Source organism: Nannospalax galili, unplaced genomic scaffold (assembly GCF_000622305.1).
Source record: "Nannospalax galili isolate Female #2095 unplaced genomic scaffold, S.galili_v1.0 scaffold940, whole genome shotgun sequence".
Taxonomy (NCBI): Eukaryota; Metazoa; Chordata; class Mammalia; order Rodentia; family Spalacidae; genus Nannospalax; species Nannospalax galili.
Window position 1 is genome coordinate 276021 of NW_008346079.1, and position 22069 is coordinate 298089.

Consider the following 22069-nt stretch of genomic DNA (forward strand, 5'->3'; position numbering starts at 1 on the left):
CTCCTCCAGAGGACTATTTGTATTTGGTGGGGATACGTTAATTTGGTTTTTCATGTTATTATTTTTTCTCTGTGATTTTGACATGTGAATTTCTTTTGTAGTTTCTGACTCTTGTGTGATACTCGGGCCTTCAAGTTTAGGTCTACTTCTTTTTTTGAACTTTATATGTCTTTGTGGTTTACTTTTTGGGCATGAAAAGCTGGTTCATTTAAGCTTCCAGTTCTCTCTTTTGATTTTATATTGGAGTGGCTGGATTGCTTTTGTCTTCAGGAGTTCCCACAGAGGCCCAAGTCAGATGAGGGTCAGCTGTTTTCAGGCTTTCTCCTAAGGTGAATCCCTCCAGGAACGATTTTGGCCTCAGGAATTTGGGGATTACACTGGCCTGGGAGCCAGGCCCAGGAACAATGCTGGTCTAGGGCAGCTGGTGGTGGTGCCGCCCAGAGATGCAAAGGCAGATGGGGTGGGAAGAGGTCCCAAGGACTCCTGGGGACTGCACTGAGGAGCTGTGTGGGTCTGGATGCAAAGGATCAGGAAAAAGAAAGGTCAGCCCCCATGTCCCAGAAAGAGGCTGGCAGGTGGTGCAGGCCCAGGGAAGCAGAGGGAGTTGAAGATGGGGCCAGGCCCAGAAGCAGGGCTCCTGGGGCCCAGAGGAGGCACTACGTTGGTCTGGATGAAAAGGATCAGGAAGCAGTATTCATTCCCCAGGTGTCTGGGGCCACAAGATGAGGAATGGGACAGGACCCAAGCTAGGAGAGACTGGCGGGGGAGATGGGAGGGTGAATGAGGCTGGGGGAGTCAAGGCTCAGGCGGGGGGGGGGGGGCTAAAGTGTCTTTTAAAAAATAAAATAAAATAAAATGGCTGAAACCAAGGAAACAAATAACTGCTGGAGAGGCTCCAGAGAGAACAAGCCCCTGAGGCAGGGCTGCTGGGAATACCCACTGGTCTGTGTGGGTATTCCTCAAAAACTGAAGCTATAACCACTCTATGCATGTAATCCAGCAACACTGAAGGCGTCTCAGCATGCCACTGGGACACTTGCATGCCCATGCGTAGGGCAGCACCACACACAATAGCCAAAATATTGAAGCATCCCAGCTACTCAACAGAAAGACAAACACTGCATGTTTTTTTCTCATTGGTGAAACATAGATTGTAAAATATAAAACAATATTACATGAAAATAAACAGCCCCATGGTGGGGGAGGAAGTCTTATGTATAATCTACATATCATGATAAAGATAGATTAGGACTGTATGCTTTCCCAGTGTATAAGACCCTAAACGATGTAATATGGTCATTATGTACAAAGTGAATTTATGGTAAGAGCCAACCAGAGCCTCCAGGGCCATCCATCACTTTGTCCTGTTTTATTATGTCCGTGGTGTTTCTGACCTCCTGATGCCGCTGTCGTTCATCTATTTATATATTTACCATCTGGCTCTCTACTAAAACAGCATCTCAGCTCAGAGAGGTCACACAGGAACTTAGCTCCATTCTCTAAGCTACACTTCAGCACGTTAGCCAGTGCTTAGCATCAAGTCCATGTCCAGTCAATGCTTGCTGGCGTGGTCATAGAAGGCTGTAAGAGGAGGTAAGATTAGAACTCAACTTGAATGAATATAGATAGCCAAAGAGAACAAGAGAGTTGTTCAGACGTAGATAGTGGAAATGAATTTGGCATCTGTGGGGTCAGCGAAGGGATTGGCTCAGTACTTACCCTTTTCAGTCAGTGACCGTGGGCACGTATCTCTGTGTCCTGTTTGTGGTGGCTCTCTCCCACCCAGGGTGTCTTATTTCACTCCTTTTTCCTGTGAGTCACCTTCATGCAGAGCCAGCTAGTGCTTGATAAATATTTGTGAAACAGCATGAGTCAAAGCACTCAGGTTGGCCATCGGCTAGGGAGAGTGGGAAAGTTACTGTCAGCCTGACTTATACAAGTTGCTCATTTTTACTTGTTAAAAGTCACCAATCAGGGCTGAAGATATGTTTCAGCAGCTAAAGGTACTTGCTGCTCTTGCAGAGAACTCAAATTTTGTTCCAGCACCTGTGTCGGGTGGCTCACAACCACCTGTAAGTCCAGCTCCAGGGAATCAGATGTCTTCTCTGGCCTCCGGCACGAACACACGTGTGTGATGCACCATGGTCATTTACAGACACAGACACACACACACAAGTAATACAATTTTTAAATAACCAATTATTGGCTCTTCTTTGCTTCATCCTGTATTTCCATGTTGCATGAACTGTACCTCTTCACTGCCCAAATATGATGGGCTCTGAAATATCTTTTATTTGCTATTTTCTGTTTATTGGAAGCAGAATGGGTTTTTGATAAAGGTATCTCTGTGTTGTAGAGGCAGCAAGCCATTTGTCAAGAAAATGAAAAAGTAATGAAGAATTATTAATAAAACTATCACCCCAGTGGTATCTGAGCTCTGCCATGTGGAATTTCACAGTCTAGGCACTGTTTGGGTGTGTTCATTGTGTGCCTGCATTTAATTATTCCCCACATTAAAAATATGTGAGCCACTATGCACATACATCCAATTAAGTAGATGTCTGAGTGTGGAGTTTAATAACCTTGAAAATGTATTGCATTAGGGCAGGAGCCTGAGCGCCTCTCATATATTTTATGTCTCTTTGTATCAGTGAAGGGGAAAGGCATACTAACCCAATTTGATGATTTTTTTAAAAAATAGAGAGAGGAAGGAAGAAATAGATCAAGTTAATTTCCAGGCCAGCTAGTACCAGAACCAAGGTGTGCAATTTTAACTGTTCCTCATGAGGCTGTATGTCCTGTTGCCCTAGCAAACCTGGGGTAGGTTTCTCACCAATATTTTTCACTGTCTGTGATGATTAAGGGACAGTCTGTATTCAAGATGGGAGAGTAGGGGCTGGGGAGATGGCTCAGTAAGTAAAGTGCTTGGCACACAAGTGTGGGGACCAGAGTTTAGATCCAAAGCACCCACATAAATGCTGGATGGGTGTGGGAGCCCACTTGTAAACTCAGTGCAGGTTGTAGGGACAAGGGATCTCCACAGTCGGCTGGCTGACTAGATGAGCCAGCTTGGCCCCTGCCTCAATGTAACAGAGAGCAATCAAGGAAGACACCTTATGTCTACTTCAGGCCTCCACATGCATGTGCACAAGCAAACATGCATATATTCATGTATACACATCACATAGACATGCAAAAAAAAAAAAGATAGGAGGGTGTTTGGGGATCCCAGCTCTTTTGATTAACAGTAACCAGACATCATAAAGTCTCATGCATCAAATTCCAATCTTGGCTTCGCTACCAGACTATACTGGGGTCTGAACAAATCACTTCCTCCACTTCAGACCACCTCCCATCTGTGTAATGAGGGTTAGATAGGTGGCCCAGCATTCCCTCCCAAGATCCAAGTTGATTGATCGATTGCTGCCTGAATACCAAAGTGCTGATTGAGGAAACAGAACTCAGAAGCAAAGCAAAAATGGGCTCTGCACGTGAATCATGCACGAGCAGCCATCACCCTCCCACATGGCCATCCAAGCAGCAAACACCAACTCCGCACAAGTGGCAGGGTTCCCCCATGATGAGGAGCGCTTCATGGAAGGGGAGCAGTGAGCATTGCGGCCACATCCTGGTGGTTGTAGTGACAGCTCTGTGCCTGTGGAACCAGAGAAAAAAACTGATCTCCAATCGTGCGTTTCCCCTTCAGAGCTGGGCAAGTTGGCAGAGCTTGATTTACTTCTCCATGGCTATTTCTTATCTGTCAAAGATGCTAACAGTGACACCATTGTTACATGGAGATATTATGGTTTTCTATGTGGGATAAAGGAGGACACGTAAATACCCGGCTAATGTCAGTTACTGCCCGGCCTGTCATCAGCGTGACTGATGGGGCCTCTCCTGTTATGTTTTTTAGATCGTAAAGATGGAGAAGAATGGCATCGGTTACCACTACATCCTGGCCAATCTGGTGAGTAGAGTTGGCTGTCTTCTCAGGCTCTCCGTATCCCTGGGTTCCAAGCTTGCCTCACACCTGCCTGGTGTGAACTGTGTGGGAGGAAGGAATGACTCCCAGCCCTCTAAGTCTCAAAGACAATGAATGCACCTTTTCTCCCTGACAGATCTGTTTTAGTTTCTTTTCTGTTGCCATGATAAAATATCCAGAGAAAAGGCAGCTCAGGGGGAAGGGCCTGTTCACATAACAATTCAAGGTTGCAGTCCATCACTGCGGGACAGTCAAGGCAGGAACTTCAAACACATCCACAGTCAAGAGCAGAGGGCAGTGAATGGACGTATGTTGACCTGCTCGAGTCAAGGCAGGAACTGCAAACATGACATCCACAGTCAAGAGCAGAGGGCAGTGAATGGACGTATGTTGACCTGCTCGTTTGAGCTCAGCTCAGTTTATTTCTTCACTGTTATACAGTCGGGGACCCCCTGCCTAAGGACTGGTGTCACCCACAGTGGGCTGGGTGTTCCATCAGTTAACTTCATGAGGCCCACTCCCCATATACATGCAGAGACCAACCCAGTGTAGTTCCCAGGTGATGGGGTCCTGTGTTGTGTGCCATTGACAAGTTAAAGCTAGCCATCACAGAGTCCCTTTCAAACTGCAGCACACTGCTCATGAACTTCTGTCATTGGGAGGAAACATGCTGGGGGCTGTAGTACGGGCTTTTAATCTTCATCCTAAACCCCTCTTTGATTCCCTCTGCCCCTGGGAGTAAGGAAAACTCACTCTGTCTTTGAATGAACACTAGATGTTGAGCCCACTGGTTTTGGACCCAGTGCTTAGTTTTACTACTCATAAATATAGACGTTTAAATCATAATTATGGTGAAACTGACAAATCTTTAGCCAGGAACCATTTTACACTGTGACCTATATTAATGTCAATTTAGTTTTTATGCCTTTTCTACACAGTCCAGATAAACCCGTGTAAAATTGTTTTCATTTTAACACAACGCAGTTGTTTTTATTGGATGCAACTATTTTACATGTCACAGAGACAACTCGGTCTCCCAAATCATCTTTGTGCGTGTATTTTTTACCTAGCAGCTGGAACGTGCCATTCGAGGTTTTTTCCGGTGATGACCATCTCTGTCAGGTCCATTTTCCCATCACAGTTTATCTCTTTTGTACCACGAAGCTTGATTCTGACAGCTCTTTTCCCAAGGTCAAATAGAATTTTATTTTGTGCTCAGTCCCATATTTTAGAGGCTTAAGATGAAATTCATGTACCACACACCACCTTACACTGTGCAGTTTATTGGGTCTGCATGTATTGAAACCATCACCATCACCACAACTTAATTTGAAACCTTCTCAGCACCCATACCCATCCATAGTCACTGAATATATCTCCCTCCAAGCTCTCCAGGCCCTGGCGACAACTAACGTACATTCTCTATAAAACGTACCCTTTCATTTACTTCACTGTGTCCATGATGGAGAAGCAAAATGCGCTGTATCCGTAGTAAATAGCTGATGGACATCCAAGTCCTTACCTCTCTGGGAATGTTACAAAGACCAACATGTGCAAGATTTACCATCGGCGCACACCTAGATAAACCTAGATACAGGGTTGCCAGGTTGCATGCTGAACTCCAGCTAAAATCTGGAGGAGCTCTGCAGTACTTTCCCAAATTGGCTACAGCTGCCAGCGAATTGGTACCAAATCCAACTGCGTGTTGGTTTCCATCAGTGTTAGCTCTGTGCAGGCTCTTCGCTACCCTGCCCTGTCTTTTTAATTTTCTAGGTTTCCGTTTAGATGTGATTTTGATCACATCTTTACCTATGTGACAATTTCTAATTTTAAACTTGCCGAGCTGAATACGCAGCCACATTCCGCTTTATCCAGAGCATCTTGCGTTGATTATTTCTATGCACAAGGTTGATAACGAACTGATTAGTGTTTTATCTCATTTAGGCAATAAATGTCATTAGTTGAATTAAGGCACAAGATCTGTGTCTAAAAGCGGGGTCCAGATAGATATCTGTCTAATCCCTAAATTTGGCCCAAGTTCCAGCCTGCTCTCCCACCTTAGGTTGGTCCTGGCCCTCCCCTTCTCTACCCACTTAGATAACCTCGTGTTGGATTTCCCAGTGTTTCGAGGTTCAGACTGGAAATCAAAAGGACGTACTGAAAGAGGTTAATTTAGACTCCGATGTCAGTGGCTAACTCCATTACTTTTAGAGTATTCACATTGTAATGGGTGGGGTCTGTTGGGAGACTTCTGAGGGAAGCCAAAGGTCTCACCCCGACAAAAGACAATTTGCAAGAATGAATTACTTTTTTATTAAGACTGGGGGAGCCCTTGACATATCTCAAGTCCCAGGTACATAGGGCCAGATAGGACAGAAGAAGTCAACTCCCTGGGCTCTTCTTTGCTTGTGGGAAACAGAACCAGCGAGGGCTATGGCCAGGCCAGTGCCACACTGCAGTACACAGGATTGTCGGGCTAGCCAGGATTGATGACAGCACGCACTACTCCAGGATACGTCGTGGAGACCTCATGGGTACCTGTTGGATGAGGACACATGGGTCAGAGGCAGGGCCATACAGTTACCTATCTGTGGCCTCAGAGTCACTGAAGGATCCCAAGTAGTTAGTTACACCACCACCCCCATCTGTGTTCCAGCGCCTGCAAAGTCACAGCACTCCCAAGTCAGCCCCTCAGGCTGCCCTGTCCTCTGAGCTACATTTGTCTTCTTCTGACCTAAGGAGTTCTCAGATCCTTACAACTGCCACTAATAGGCTGCAAATCGTACATACCATCCAAATACAAAAGACCTGCATGTTCCAATAGATTGGCTGATAATTGGGCTTCAGATTACTAATTAATTCAGTCTGAAACGTGGTTGAGGAAGTGGTATGGTGTTTTTTTCACCTTCAGAGGAATAACATAATTTATAAGATGATAATTTTTAGAAATTCTGCCACATAATTAGCCTGCTGCTGCATGGAGCTGACCCTCTCCTTCAAGCACTCCAGCTAGGATGTAATTATAGAGTTAAGGAATGGAAAGAAGGGGAGGACATGCTTACTTGAGAGTCCTTCCTGCCCAGTTCAGAAGCCTGGGCTTCAAAGCGGTCCCCAGTGGCTTTCCCTCTAGCGCTTTGGAGGTGTGCTGGAAGGGAGGAGGGAAGGAGAATGGAGGGGCTGGAAAAGCTTATGGAGACTGAGCACAAAAAGCCCAGCCCCGCTTTATGCTGGTTCACCGTTCCTGCTTGGCTAGCTCTGTGCTCTTGGTCAACTCTCCAAGCCTCAGTTTCCCCATGTGTCACCGTGACACCGTGCCTTGAGCGTGTTAAATGTTCTGTACAGATGGAAAATTCTTGCTGAGATCTTTGTAGGCTAAATCCACCCATTGTATGTATACATGTATTATTTGTGTATGTATATATGCATACATATATCCATACATTCCATACAAGTGTTCATAACATATATACATATGAAAACACATGATTATCACATGTGTGCAGCACGGGTGTATCTATAAAGTGAGCTTGAGCCATGCAGAACTTAAAGCTATTCTACTATGTCTTTACTTTTCAAACAAACCAGTTATTTGGGGGTATAATGTAAGTATTATGCTGCAGTTACTTAAAGTAAATAATCCGTGGGTCCTTGGTATGTTTACAGACTTATACAGCAGCTCCATGATCAATTTTAGTGTTTTCATCACATAGTAGAGAAACTCTGCAACCATGGCAACCATTTCCCACCTCACCCTGACTCACACCTATCATCCCCTTCCCATGCCCCAGCCCCAATCACTCGTCTACTTCCTGTGTCCCTGTGCTTGTCCACTATGGACAGTCAATCCAATAGCCCCCATCTAACTCTGATTTTACACCTTGGCCCTCACAGTAGTCCTTGAGGTCCTTTCCAGATGATAAAACAGAGTTTCAGAAAGATTAAGTGATGATCCCAGAATTACCACCTCTATATAACAATGAAGCTGGCCTTCCTAGATCCACGGGATCCCAGAGACCATGTTATTGCCACTGTGTCCCATGCCTGCTGGGCAAGGGACAGCTGGAGGGACAGGAGTAGGACAGGCTGCTTGGTCCCTGACATGAAGACTGAGTTCAAATTTTGTCTAAAGTGACAGAGACAGACCTGGAATGCATACGCAACAGAACTACATCATTTCTAGTGTGGTAGAGGCTGAGGGACGGGTGGTGGGATCCCATCATCCAACAGCTTATTGGGCTCCTGGGGTCCAGGGCAGGTAGTCAGTCGTTCCTACCTTGTGTCTGCTGCCTAACTGGACATGGAGACTTGCCCACACAGCAGTCAGCTCAGTCCCCAGCTTGGCTCTGTCTACTGGAGAGGAAACCATTCAGGCTCTTTTTCCCCAATGCTGAAAAATCTGTTGATTCCTTCTGCGAGGCTGAGCTCACCCTGTGCCCTCCCCTCAGCACCACACACGGCCATGTGTTTCTACAGCCTCCATTGAGGGAGGTGGTATGATGCCATTGGGAAGGGTGGCTCTCAGGGGAGGCAGACCTGAGTTTCAATTCTAGTTTGTACTTCACCAATGTTTAGAGTAATTCATGACCACAAACAGGCACTTAATAAGCTTTGGTAATTATCACTGTAATAACAACGGTCACTGTCATCATCATTGACATGCATGTCCGAGGATGCCATTTTGAGGTCCTTCAGGTCTCAGCTCCTTCTTAGATGCCGCCATTGCCCCAGGCATCTTCCATTTACTGTACCAGGAGACAAGCCATTCTGGGCTATCCTGTGCTGCATGGCACTGCCCTTCCCTCTTTCTGAAAGGTCTGGAGGCAGCCACAGTCCTGCCTTGTTCTCTGCTGACTTCCCAGGGCCTGGCAGAGAAATGGCGGGGCAGGCAGCACACGGCATGCTTCTCCACCTCGAATCTCACACTCTCACAGGCAGCCTTCTGTGTCTGTGCTAAACCAGAGAAGGACTGGGGAGACGGCTCAGTGGTTAGACGTTTGCGTGCAAGTGCGAGGGGCAGAGTTTGGATCCCAGGAAGCATATAAATGCCAGGTAGACATGGTGGCCAACTGTAATTCCAGCCTCAGGAAGCAGAGATGATTTCCCCAGCCTGGCTAGCTGGACTAGCCTTCTCAGCAAGCTCTGTGTTTGATTGAGAGAGCCTCCCTCGGTGACTACGGTACAAGAGTGATAGAGGATGATTCCTAACATCAACTTCAGGCCTCCACGTGCATGCTCATGTACCTGTATGCTCATCCCCAAACAAGTAAGCCCACACATACGCAGACATACATACACACAGACAAACATGCATACACAGACATGAAAATGAGAAAAGGAGAGGGAAGAGACGTGAACCCGTCACGGATATACAAAAGTCAGGTAGATGCTGGGGTCACAGATCTTCTAACCACTGCCCAGGAAGAGCCACCCTCTCCTCTGCTCCATCCCTAACTGAAGTCTGCTTCCTGGTTCCTGGGATGCAGTACCTAGCGCTGAGGCAGCCCCTCCTTCCAAGCTCCTGCAGTCTCCCCTGTCTGCTCTCCCTGGTCCCTTCCGGCTCTGAGGAAGATGTGTGCAGGAGGGCGGCCTTGAGCCCTCGCCGGACCTCTGGCTGGTTCCCTCGTGTGTGCGTCTTCAGCCCAGGCTCCTTCCAGTTCTCAGCTCTTTCTCCCAGGATGCGAGTCTGACACCACTGACTCAGCACTGCACCTCAGGTACAGCTAGATCGGAACATGTAAACAACTTTCTGAAAGCAACGCCTGTGGCGGTTATGCAGTTTTGCAGTCCCTCAGAAGGCCACGGGAGCCTGAGCACATGAGATCATGGAGAGGGACTGGTGGGGGAGGCTCCTGGGCATCTGAGAAGGATTAAGACATCGCACCCACCAACACACCTGCATGGGAGTGGAGAGTCTGCCCTCCACTTCCTTACAAGAACCCAAGAGGGCTGGGTCTGGAGGTACCTGAAAGCTCATCCCGTTTTATAAAAGGACAGTTGGGCTCACAGGAGAATGGTGTGTTTGAGGCCCCCTGAAGTCCGCGGAGGGATGGGCTGGGGCAGCAACCTCGCGCCTACCTTCTCCACCCCTTCTTTCCCTGGAACCGAAGTGGCTCCTGTCCTGTGTGTGCTCATCATCCGTTCAGATGTAAGCGCAGGGGCTGAAGCTGAGCGGCTGTCAGTGTGGGAAACCCACACCACCTCTCAACGTGGAGGATGCTTAGAGCTGCGTTCAGCAGAGGGGGCACTGTGAATCTGGGAGAGCGGGGTCTCTCCCCTTGCCAGCCCCTCTTCCTAAGCAGAAGAAGAAGAAGAAGCATGAGGGCAAGAGGAAATGGAGCCCCAGGAACCACAGAGCCCTTGGTGAGGGTTTCCTGTGTGTGGAGCCCTGTCCTGAGAATTAGACTCACAGCAGAGTTGATCCTCACAGCCAGCTCAGGGAATGGGTAACAAATAATCCTGTATCATCTGCTTTTCTCCACGCTGTGACAAGATACCTGAGCAAGGATCGATTTGTTTTACTCAAAGTTTGAGGGGTAGAGTCCTTCGTGACAGGAAAGGCCTGGTGGCAGGAGGGTGAGGCAGCTGGTCGTGTTACACCTGCCGTCAGGAACAGTGAGAGATGGACAGCACACCCCACACCTGAGTGGCTTTCCCCTTTTTAACTTTTATTTCCCTGGGACCCCAGTCAGTGGGATGCCGCCTCCCACAATCAGGGTGTGTCTGCCTTGCCCTGTTTTCTCTTTCTAGAAACACCCTCACAGACACACCCAGAGCTGTGTCTCCTAGGTAACTTCTTATTTTTCAGAGGAGCTGCTCAAGCTCAGAGCAGGCTGAGGTGGGCTGTCGTCAGGTGACTGTGAGCCTCAGCAAACACTGTAGAGCTGGCCTTACCCTCTTTCCCCAAACCAAAGGCTCCTTCTGTTCAATGTCCTTCACTTTCAGTGTGAAGCCTTCCTTGAGCTCCAGGTCAGGTCTGGGTTGGCTTATTTTTCTCTATAACTACTTGGGTGAAATTGGCCTCCTCACTAGACCCTAAGTGACCTGAAAGGAAAGACAAAATCTGTCTAATCTCTTCTATATCCCCATGACTGTGATGTGCTCGGAAATACTAAGCACACATGGGTAAATCATGAGAAAGGAATATTGTAGTTAACAGTGCACTCATTCCCCCCATGGCTGGATTTCATAGTGCTGAAGGGTGCTAATGTAGGCTGCTGGGGTCGGGCGGGGGGAAGACATCAGTGGTCTTATCTAGTGCTGGATCCTGTGTGCTACACTGGCCTGCAAGTCAAGTTGTGTCCACTGGTGCAATAGTGACATGACAGTTATAGGGGTAACCAACCACTTTCTAGTCAGATGTGAGACCTGCTCCACAGGAGGGATTTCATGTCTGGTACTGTAAACCTAGTCAAAAGCCCAGGGTTAGGGAGATCATTGGTCTTTGTGTGAGGAATACTCCTGCGATTGTTTCAATAAATAGTCATTTTCAGTAGGCTTCAAATTCATCAATATTTGGACTTTCATCCATTCTCACCAAGCATCCAATGGTCACCTACTATACGTGTAAGGCCCTTCAAATAAGCAAACCAGAATCTGGAGGCCAGAGAGATGATCCAGGGGTTAAGATAGTGTGTTCCTGCAAAGCATCCAGGTTCCATTCCCAGCACCCACACAGTGACTAACAACCGTATGTGACTCCAGTTCCAGGGGATCTGACACCCTCTTTTGGCCTCCATGGGCATTTCATTACATGAGTACACTTACATACACATAGGCAAAATACTCATACATATAAAATAAAAATAATTTTTTAAACCAGCACTTCACAAAAATGGGTTTGCTCTGAGTCTTACCTGACTTTTTCTGCATAGGGAGGTTGAGACCATGTTAAAATAAGATGTTGGTTTAAGTCCACCAGTAATTAGATGTAAAAATTCACCCTGTGCCAGGAAAGTTTAGCAAGTTGAACTTCAGTTGCCCTTGGCACTTGCTCTAAAGTTGGCCAAGCCAAGAGTCAGCTGTTACCCTGATCAGCTAGGGAAAAATTAAGATGAAGTATTCTCTGGAAGACCAACCAAACCCAGACCAGGCAGAGCATCTCCCAACCTTGCATCCCCCCATGTGACCTTCTACCACAAAATGCCAGACTGAGGGGCATCCAGTGGTCCTGAGTAATCCTTACAGTGCTCTGTGCAGGATGGACAGGTGTGTGAGGGTGAAGCCTGTTGGTGTGTTTACAGATATCTGAGTGTGCAGACACCTGCCTCCCTGACTGCAAACAAGACTGATTAAGTCAACACTAATACATTTTTCCATGTAAATAATATGTGCACTAGCTGACTTACCCACAGCTACAATGTTCTGTTGGCTTGTTAGAGACTGTATAAGCTTGTGTCTCACCAGGAATTTCAGGAGATGAGGGTGCTTTAAAGGTTTGTCTTGGTAAAGTGGCTAAAGCAGGAAAATGTGGAGAGTTTTATGCAAAGACACGGGTGTTTGAGGACACAAGTTGTCAGCCCAAGAATATGTCACCAATTCATATTTAATCATATTCATGCGTACACACCTGTGTGATTGAAGAATCCTAACTCAAAGCAGGAAGTGCCCTCAGGAGAGAAGTCAACAGGCTCAGAAGTCTTCACATTCCTAGTTTGAAGCTTTGTTTCCAGATGGATCTTGTAGCAAGAACCCCGGTGTGTAAACGAAGTTAAAAGCAGAGATGCTTTGGACATGAGTCAGGAGGTAGAATGCTGCCTTTTTCTCTCCCCTAACTCCACGTGGTAACCCCTGACCTGCCTGCACCAGAGATAAGCTTGAAAGGCTGATGACTGAGTGGATGTCCTTGTTTTGTAGATCAATAATCTCTTGCCTGTTGAGGTGAAGTCAATTACCCCAGGGCAAAGAGCTCATGACACTCAAAGACAGGACAAGAATTTGTGTGATTATCCTAGAGCTCTTTTCCTAACACTTTTATCTATGATCTGGGTCACAATATAATACACACAGAAAAGTGAGGGGAAAAAACTCTTTGGTTCTTGAGTCAAAAGCTAGGGCTGGGAAGGGGCAGGATGGAGGCTTGTGAGAAAATCAGGACAAGAGTGAATTCCATTCCTTCATCCCTCGTTCTTCAACATGTCTTAACACGCAACCCACACCATGCATGGTGTGTGGACCCTATGGGGCTGCCTTGAGGAACTCACAGCATGGATAACAAGAGAGAGGCCAAAGAGATGCAGAAACAGGGGGGCGAGAGGCTCACACTCCCCGTGCTAGCACGTCCCAGGCACTGAGGATAAGCTTCCCAACCTCCTGCAGAACTGCCTGCTCCTGCCTTGTGTGAAGATTCAGTTTGTCCCAAGGATAGTCACAAGAGATGAGATGAATGAATCCGATGTTCAGTGTCAGGATTCACAGGGGTTAAAAGCTAAGCCCTAGAGTGGTCTAACCCACCCTAGTTCTCAGTGGCTATGCTATTTTTTTCAGAAGCCAATCCATTAACTAAGCCTCAGTTTTTCATACATAGTTTGCACATGTGTGTGAATAAAAGCATTGCTCTCGGGGTGGTTGTACGGATTAGTGAGCGCATTAACTTGATGTCCCCCTCCCCCCTCATGGCAGTGCCTGCTACGTGGTCCAATACATACAAAACATCGTGGTTGCTTTAACCAGAGTCTGCTGCCCTTGAAATCTGACTGCTCATCTCTCTGACCCACCTTCCAGAGCACTAGAGAACAAATGTCCCATTTCTTTCCCATGACAACCCTCCTGAAAGTCAAGTACATCCTTCGCCCACCCTCTCATTCTCCTATTTTTTAAAGCCGATCATATCTGCTCTTTTCAAGCCCTTCCTCCCATAAGAAGAGTCTTCAAACCATACACTCCTGTAACTGTTCTCTCCACAGAGCTGTCATCTAAGATTGTCTCTGACAATTTGAGGGAAACTTGACATGCTCAACTTGTGTCATCCAGAGTATAAAGTACAACCTTTTTATCGAATCTAACTCTTTTGGATCTCAAGGGGCTGGGATGGAAGGAACATTCTCCCATCAACCAGCAATGGTTATTGAGCCTTCTTTCTTGACCCTGAACCCAAGTTTCTGAATGCATCTTTGTCCTTCTGGGTGTGATGCCAGTTCAGACAGGACAGTGAATAGCTTGTGAGTGACTCTCCTGAAAATCTCAACAAAAAGGAAATCAAGCTTTGAGGACAAAGCTTTGCATCCTGATAGTGTTGTACTCCAGGCTGGGGAAATGGCTCAGTCAGGAACGTGATCACATCCCTCACATTTATTATGCACTTCCTGTGTGCCAGGCACAGTTCTAAGCACCTAATCATGGCAGTTTAACCACACCAGTCCCTTGATACAGGTACATTTTGAAGGACATTTAATGCATTATTAGCTCTTTTGTTGCCATCACACATGATGATTAGTCATAAGGGGGCCCTGAGACTCCTCAGCATCCTTAGAGCAGTCCCCACATCGTCAGAGCAAGATCAACGCGTGACCAGTGTGGTGACAGTGTTGAGTGTCTCTGCACATTATAATCAATGTGGCAATTGTAGGGATGGTATTATCCAGCTGACTTAATTGAGGGTTTTCACCCCAAGTTAGTCTACACATGTGGATGTTCAGCATAGCATGATGGGACCCCCAGTGCAGAGGAGAGACAGATTCTAGCTCCTACCTCTGGGCCTCAGTTTCCCCAGCTATACAAAGAGGGCTCTGACAAGATCTCCAGAAACAGTGCTTCTATACAGTTCAAGAGTCAGCAAGCTTGGCCCATGGGTCAGAGTCCCTACACCCCAAATGGTAGGCCCCTCAGCTGGAAATGGTCTTCAAATTTTCAAATAATTAAGAAAAAAATCACAGGAATGAGATTCTGTAACACATGGCAATTATGACATCAGTATCTGACCACCACTTGGTTCTAGACTGTGTCTGTTCACTTACTGTTATCCATGCACCTGTCAGGCCCTCAAAACTTAAAAAAATTGCTATGTTCACAGTCTTGCCCTCCACAGAGTGAGCACACAGGCCCCTAGTACAGATGGAGGATGGGCTGTGGAGGGAGGTCACTAACAGACTTCAGAAAAATCAATAGCTTTTGAGAAACATCTGCACAGCTGGTTGTAGATGGTCGGGGACCAGAAGGCAACTCCTGCTTCCAGAGCCTATTAAAGGTCTTTGCTGTGGCAGAGTGGCATCTGCTCTGGGCTCCTCACATTTCCCTCTGTGATCTGAGGTTGTTCCTCTTTGGCTGGGGTAATGTAGACATGCCATTCTGATTGTTCCCCGTGAGTTGAACAGGGCGATGTGTTGGTGAAGTCAGATTCTGTGGTCAGACCTCAGCAGAACACTAGGATGGATCCTCCTGTAGTCACCTATGTAAATAAACTCCCAGGGCCAACTATCTACCTGCCTCTCAGGACTTCTTAGAGAATTAAATAGGAAAATATACACATTTAATAGAATATCTGCTTTGGGAGAGGAGCTGAGAAAGGCTTAAAATAAGTCTAGGGCTGACTTCGTTAATCAGTTTTCATTTTTCTATGACAGAACCCTCAAACGCTAGTTTAGATGAAGTTAAATCACAGGCAAAGTGGATGTTTAGCTCACACTGTCATCTCTGTTGTCCCTGCAAGCCGTGCTTTTGGGCTACGCCCCAATCAACATCTGTCCCTCGGTCCCAGCCTAGGAGATGGCAGAGTAAGCCAGGCTCCTTGACCAGGTTCCAGCAGAGCCCCTCGGTGCCACCCTCTCCCCACCGTCCTGCCATTCCCCTCTAACCAGAGACAACATGGATGCTGTCTGCAGTTCGATGTGGTTTTTCTAATGGCATTTAAAAGGCAGTGTCGCATGGTAAATCTATACGACAGAAGAGCCTAAAAATAAAGCAAACACCTGCACTTTCTGAGCTCATGCTCCCCCCACCCCCTTGGTCCTGGGGTCCATGCCAACCTCAGACCCCTTAGAAGTCATATTTCATGCTCCCCCCACCCCCTTGATCCTGGGGTCCATGCCAACCTCAGACTCCTTAGAAGTCATATTTCAGGCTTCCCCCACCCCCTTGGTCCTGGGGTCCATGCCAACCTCAGACCCCTTAGAAGTCATATTTCAGGCTTCCCTGACGGTTTCCTCCACACTTCTACGTGACATGCCTGCGTCTCTCTTTCTTGCCTCATCAACTCAGTCCCATCTGCGACTCCCATTAAATAGGTGATGAACCGCTTCAGATCACAAACACAGCCGCTCCTTAATGACTGGGGTTATGGTATTATGTCTAATTCTTCTGATGATTACCTTCATAATTTTAATAGAGTGACTTGACTTTTTTATCACAAGCATTAGTGTTTTGTCGAAATAAGAATATCCCGCTTCCTCTTCCGGGCTGTGCTACAAGCACTGTCCCCTCCCCACACAGTCCCTGGTCCCTCAGAGTAAGGAGATTCATCTTTCACTTCTTCAGCCGATGTCTTTGTCTGTGGATGAAGATGGGAGGCAGAGCACCCTTTGCACACCATCCATTCCTCAGCCCCACATTAAGAAGCATACAGACTCTGCACCACAACCTACAGCCCCAGGACTGTGCTCTACCCAAACTCCATTGTGGTTATTGTCTGAGACAAAAGTCTCACATAGCCCAGGCTGGCCTGGAACTCTGTATGTAGTCAAGGCTGACCTCCAATTCCTGATCATCCTGTCTCTACCTTCCAAGTGCTGGGATTATAAGTATGTGCTAGTTCAGATAGAGAACAGTCACTCTATAAAGTGTACTCTGGTGCCAGGGCTCAGAGGAGAGCAGGTTTTTAAATAAAATATAAAAAGGAAATTAGAAGATGATGTAATTAAACCTGTGCTGAAGAGGTTAGTTGAATTTTACAGCTTTCTGGAACATGAAGGGTTAATGCCTTTATTCTCTTTTTTAATCAAGAATGAGTTTTTCTGTTGACCAAGTCCAGGTTCCTGCACTACAGAGAAATCAAGTCTAGTAACCCCAAGAGTCTTGTTTCCTTGTGATTGCGGATGTCATGGGTTCAATGTTATCATTCCCAGCATGTAATCTTACATTGCAGGGGAACGGTCAGCTCTTAGATCAACATAGGCTGACCCTGGTGACTTCTTGATTTTGGTTCTCCTGATGAATGTCACAGATGGAGCCTGTCCCATCATTCCACCCCTTCTGAATTATGGGCAGGAGTAGGCAGGGTCCATCAGCTTGATTGTGTGTGACCCAGGACTGGCTCCACTAATCCTGTCACCAGGCTGGCTGGCAATAGAGCCAAGCTGCGTTTCTCTTTGAGAAAACTGCCATTTCCTTTGGCCTCCATTATGAGAGGGAAAGTCAGTAACGTGCCCAGGAGCTTGTTACAGATTTGCAAGTGACAGAATCTGACTGCGGGAGATAATTTCCATTTCATTCTCTCAATAGTTATTTCATGAACAAGATGTTCTTTTTAAAAGTCTCTAAAGAGTATGGAAAATCGCCCAACTGTGTACTGGCTTTTAACCAGCACTGGAACAGCTGCACTCCTACAAAGTATAATGCCTTCTAGGGAAGGCTGGGTAGGAGAGCTGAATTCTGACTTCACCTTTACTAACGGTGGGTACATCATGCAAGCCTGTTACCTCTGTGTCACTCTGGACTGCGGCCACAGGACAAGTTAATCTCAAATGATGAATATCACTCCCTGGCATCCGCCTCCTGCTGGTCATACTTCCCCTGGCTGTTGGGCACTCTTGCTTGAAAGAAAGCCTCTGGCTTTTATGCATTCACTCAGCAAGTAAGGACTGAGCATCTACCCCGTGCCACACATGCTTCTGGGCACTAGATACAAGGACACATATGTGAACAAGACAGAAAATGAAACTATCCCCACGTTCAGTAGCTGGCTCGTCAATGGGAGGAGAGAGGATAAAAGGAAAACCCAGTGTAGAGAGTGATCTCCATGGTGACAGGTGCTCTAGAGAGGCATGGAGTCAGAATGGGCTGGACCAGTCCTCCCAGAAGCAGATCTGGAAGCAGGGTTCTGATGCAAATGGCTCGAGTCCTGGAAACAGTAGGGAAGCGTGGCAGGGAAGGAAGACAGTTTCAAGAGACACTCCCATCCCTCTCCATCCACATAGAACATACTTCCAGCTCCCGTCCCTTACCATCAACATAGAACATACCTCCAGCTCCCGTCCCTCATCCCATCAACATAGAACATGACTCCAGCTCCCGTCCCTCATCCCATCAACATAGAACATGACTCCAGCTCCCGTCCCTCATCCCATCAACATAGAACATGACTCCAGCTCCCGTCCTTCATCCCATCAACATAGAACATGACTCCGGCTCCCGTCCCTCATCCCATCAACATAGAACATGACTCCAGCTCCCGTCCCTCATCCCATCAACATAGAACATGGCTCCAGCTCATGCACCAGACAGAGGATTCTGGGCCCAAATCTATTAACTCTGCAGGTGTCATGGCTAGCGAGCTGCCCCCTGGGAGCATGAACTCACAGTGCCTGACTTACCCTGCACACTGGTGGGGTATCGGGTGTTTGCAGTTAGTGCACAAAGTAGAATAGCAGTGTGTCAAGGGGAATGAACAGGGGCTACATGTCTACTACAGGGCAGGAATTGGCTCTCCAGACAAGGGGATAGGAGTCAGCTCTCTGAAGAGGTGATTTTCTAGCTGGGATCTAAATGACCAAAAGGAGCCGAGTGCAGAAATGACCCTCCAGGCAGAGAGCAAGGACAAAAGCTGAGTGGCACCGGACTGGGTTTGTCTATAGACATAGAACCTCTAAAGGGTCACAGAACTTTAGAAACACTGGTGGACAATAGAGGTCTTGGAATCACGAAGTCCGTTCTTTGAGTTGAGAGAACAGAAGTCGGCCAGGAATTAGGAGTATGGACAAGCCCTGAGAGCCCATGTAGAGCCAGAGCCAGTGCTTGGGCCTCGGCTGCCGGCCACGGGCTTCCCTGCCGCCACCACTGCCCATGTTCCTCCTCCCATTTCTCTTATGCAGCTCTGACACTTGCCCCAAGCCATGGACCCAAGCGGGCCTCAACTTTACTGTCCCTGCTCAGTAGTCTACAGTACACCCATAGTTATAATTACTAAGCCCACGTTAACATACGCTGCGTGTGACTCAGCTTGGACTACATCTGACCTCATCTCCCACCTGCTGTCCTCAGCACCATCCTGTAATCGCACCAGCCTCTATTCCAAGCAGCCTCCATCCAACCTTCGGGCCTTCACTCAGTGTGCTCTTTCCCACAGATAGCCCCGTAACCCTTGCACAGGGTTCCACTCTGCTGTACCAACAAGACAAGACCCTCCTCGGGTGGGTTCATCTGGACCTCATCCATCTTCCAGCACCCCATCTATCCATTTGTGTACCCCACTTCACCTCTCTCCACAGACCCTCGGCTGCCACAGAGCACAGGCACTGGACTGCACCACATCATGTGTGGTGTGCTTGTCTTCCCTACGAGAATGTAAGATCCATGAAGGAAAGGGCTTGTTTTAGTCTGGCTCATAGGATGCTGTGCTCTAAGCACTCAGAAGTGTGTGTTCAGTGATGAGTTTGTGGATGAGGAAGGGAAGGAACTGCTTAACAGAAGAGCTTTGCTCCGGTCCCTTCTGTCACTAACTCAATGAACAACTCCGTGGACATCGACCCTCCCATGGTATCTCCCATGGTTTTTGTATCTGGCAAATAGATGCACAGGTTGTACCTTATATAGGAAAGAAGTGAAATGAGGCCATAGATGTAAAAGTTCTGTATATTATTGAATTTATTACATAAATACAAGGCTTCCTTTCAAGTTCAAGGCTTCGGGACTTTGAGTGAATTTTGCTGAATTAGAAGGAAATTCATTCTCAGTAAAGAATCTTTCACGGATGTCAGAGGACATCTGGCCTCCTCAGAGAGAACAGATCCAGTTCGTTGTACATGAAAGAGCGGGGTGAGGGGGAAGGCCCACATCAGAAGCTAGCCTTTCCCACAGACGTGCTGGTGACCTCGGGAAGCATACAGCCACTTGTTCCTGGCAGACTTCAGACGTCTCCTCTCTCAAAGGAGCACAGCAGGGTGGTGAGGCCAATCCCTCCTCCAGGGTTTTCCACTTCACTTTTTATATCTTGTCATCGTAAGAATCCCAGCCATGGGCCAGCAAGATGACTCAGCAGGTAAAGGCTCTTGCCATACACATTTAGCAATCTGAGTTCAATCCCCAGAGCCCACGTAAAGGTGGATGGAAAAAACAGACTCCACAAAGTTGTCCTCTCGCCTCCATAGAGTGCTGTGGTACACATGGCCGAGAGCACGCATCACATACACACATGCACACACAATCACGATAAATAGTCTAAAAGTCCCAACCATGTGTTGTTTCTCAGTCTGGTCCAGCCACTTGACATGCCACACCTGCGTCTTCTCCCCAAGTTCCAGGCCCCTGTTACTTAAACGAGGTGACAGAGTGACTTAGTCCAAGGTAATATAACTCCTGGCTGTAAACCAGCCCTGCACCCAGGCATGTTGCATCCACCAGGCTCTGGCTTCTCTGCCAACTCTGTGCAAAAAATCCATGAGAACAGAGTTCGGAAGGAGCAAAGTCAGCTGTCTCCGTTAAGTCAGTTCCACCTCCTCGAGAAGCAGGAGAGAAAGCCCCAGATCCTGCACCATGCTGACATTGACCTGCCCGGGCGACGTGTTTTGACTCCCCCTCTGCTTCTCCTGCAGGGCTTCATGGACATCGACTTAAATAAGTTCAAGGAGAGCGGAGCCAATGTGACAGGTTTCCAGTTGGTGAACTACACGGACACCGTCCCGGCCCGGATCATGCAGCAGTGGAAGTCCAGTGATGCTCGGGACCACACCCGGGTGGACTGGAAGAGGCCTAAGGTGTGGGGAGGGACCAGCCTGCCTCCTTAGCCAGCCCTAACCTTCAGAAAGAAATGTTTTCTAAAATTAATAAGCAAAGGTAAACGTAGGCACCAGGGTCAGGAGCCCCAACATGACAGATTATAGTCCAGGGCTGGGATCAGAGCTCCACAGTCCCCACATATTCAAATTCTTGTAATTCTGCCCTCAGCACCTGCCTCGGGGTCCAAAATGGCTGCGTCCACTCCAGCCTGATGTCAGAACTCTACCGAGCATGTGCTAGTAAAACAACTTAAAGGAGGGAAGACTGGTTTGGGCTCAAGTTTTAGAGGTCTGAGCTGTGGTCGCTGGCCCCACTGCTTTGAGGACTGTGGCAAGGTAGAAACAAGAAGGCAGAAAGACGTGAAGGGAAACTGCTCACCTCAGGGTAACCGTAAGCAGAGGCACAGGGTGGGGCATACCCTTAAAACGCACACTCTTCGTGACCCACTTCTCCCAACAATGCCCCTGGTTCCCACCACCTTCCAATAACACTGTCACGTTTTGAATTCGTCAGTGGGTTAGTCCTGATTATGTCAGAGCCCTCATGATGCAGTGCCTTCTCCAGCGCTCCATCTCTGGTAATCTAGCCTTCAATGTCTGGGCTTGTGTCATAGGCCGGGGGGCACGGAAGGACACGTCTTCATAGCACAGAAGGAAGGTGAGCAGAAAGCTCAGCTTCTGTTCTTAGGAACTCCTTTCATGGTGCTGGGAAACAGCTCAGTAAAGTGCTTGCTGTGCCTGGGTTGGGATTCCCAACATCCATGCAAAAGCCAGGTGCAGAAATACACACCTGTAACACCAGCGCTGGAATGCAAAGACAGGAGCTCCCTGGCGCCTGCTGGATGGCCAGTCTCATGGAATTGGTGAGCGCCAGGTTCAGTGAGAGACCCCATCTCAAAAATGAATTTAAAAAATAAGGTGGGGCTGGCCTCCATGGGCATTGCATGCGTAGGTACACTTAAATGCATGCAGGCAAAACATTCTTACATATAAAATAAAAATAAATAAATTTAAAATTTTAAGGAAAGACTCTGGGCATGGTGGCCCATGCCTTTAATCCCAGTGCTCAGAAGGCAGAGGCAAGCAGATCTCTGTGAGATGACTCAGTGGTTTAGAGCACTGGCTGTTCTTGCAGAGGACGCGTGTTTGGTTCCCAGCACCCACA

At 47.6% G+C, this 22069-nt stretch overlaps 1 protein-coding gene across 7 annotated transcripts in view; it reads left to right on the forward strand.

Annotated features, from left to right (window-relative positions):
• Gria1 (glutamate ionotropic receptor AMPA type subunit 1) overlaps window positions 1-22069 on the forward strand; it is a 371033-nt gene that overhangs the window by 209743 nt on the left and 139221 nt on the right. For all 7 annotated transcript variants that reach the window (XM_017800413.1, XM_017800408.1, XM_017800409.1 and 4 more), the window contains 2 exons: window positions 3914-3967; window positions 20722-20883. In XM_017800413.1, coding sequence (XP_017655902.1) covers window positions 3914-3967; window positions 20722-20883 — 216 coding nt within the window. The remainder of the gene's footprint in view (window positions 1-3913; window positions 3968-20721; window positions 20884-22069) is intronic.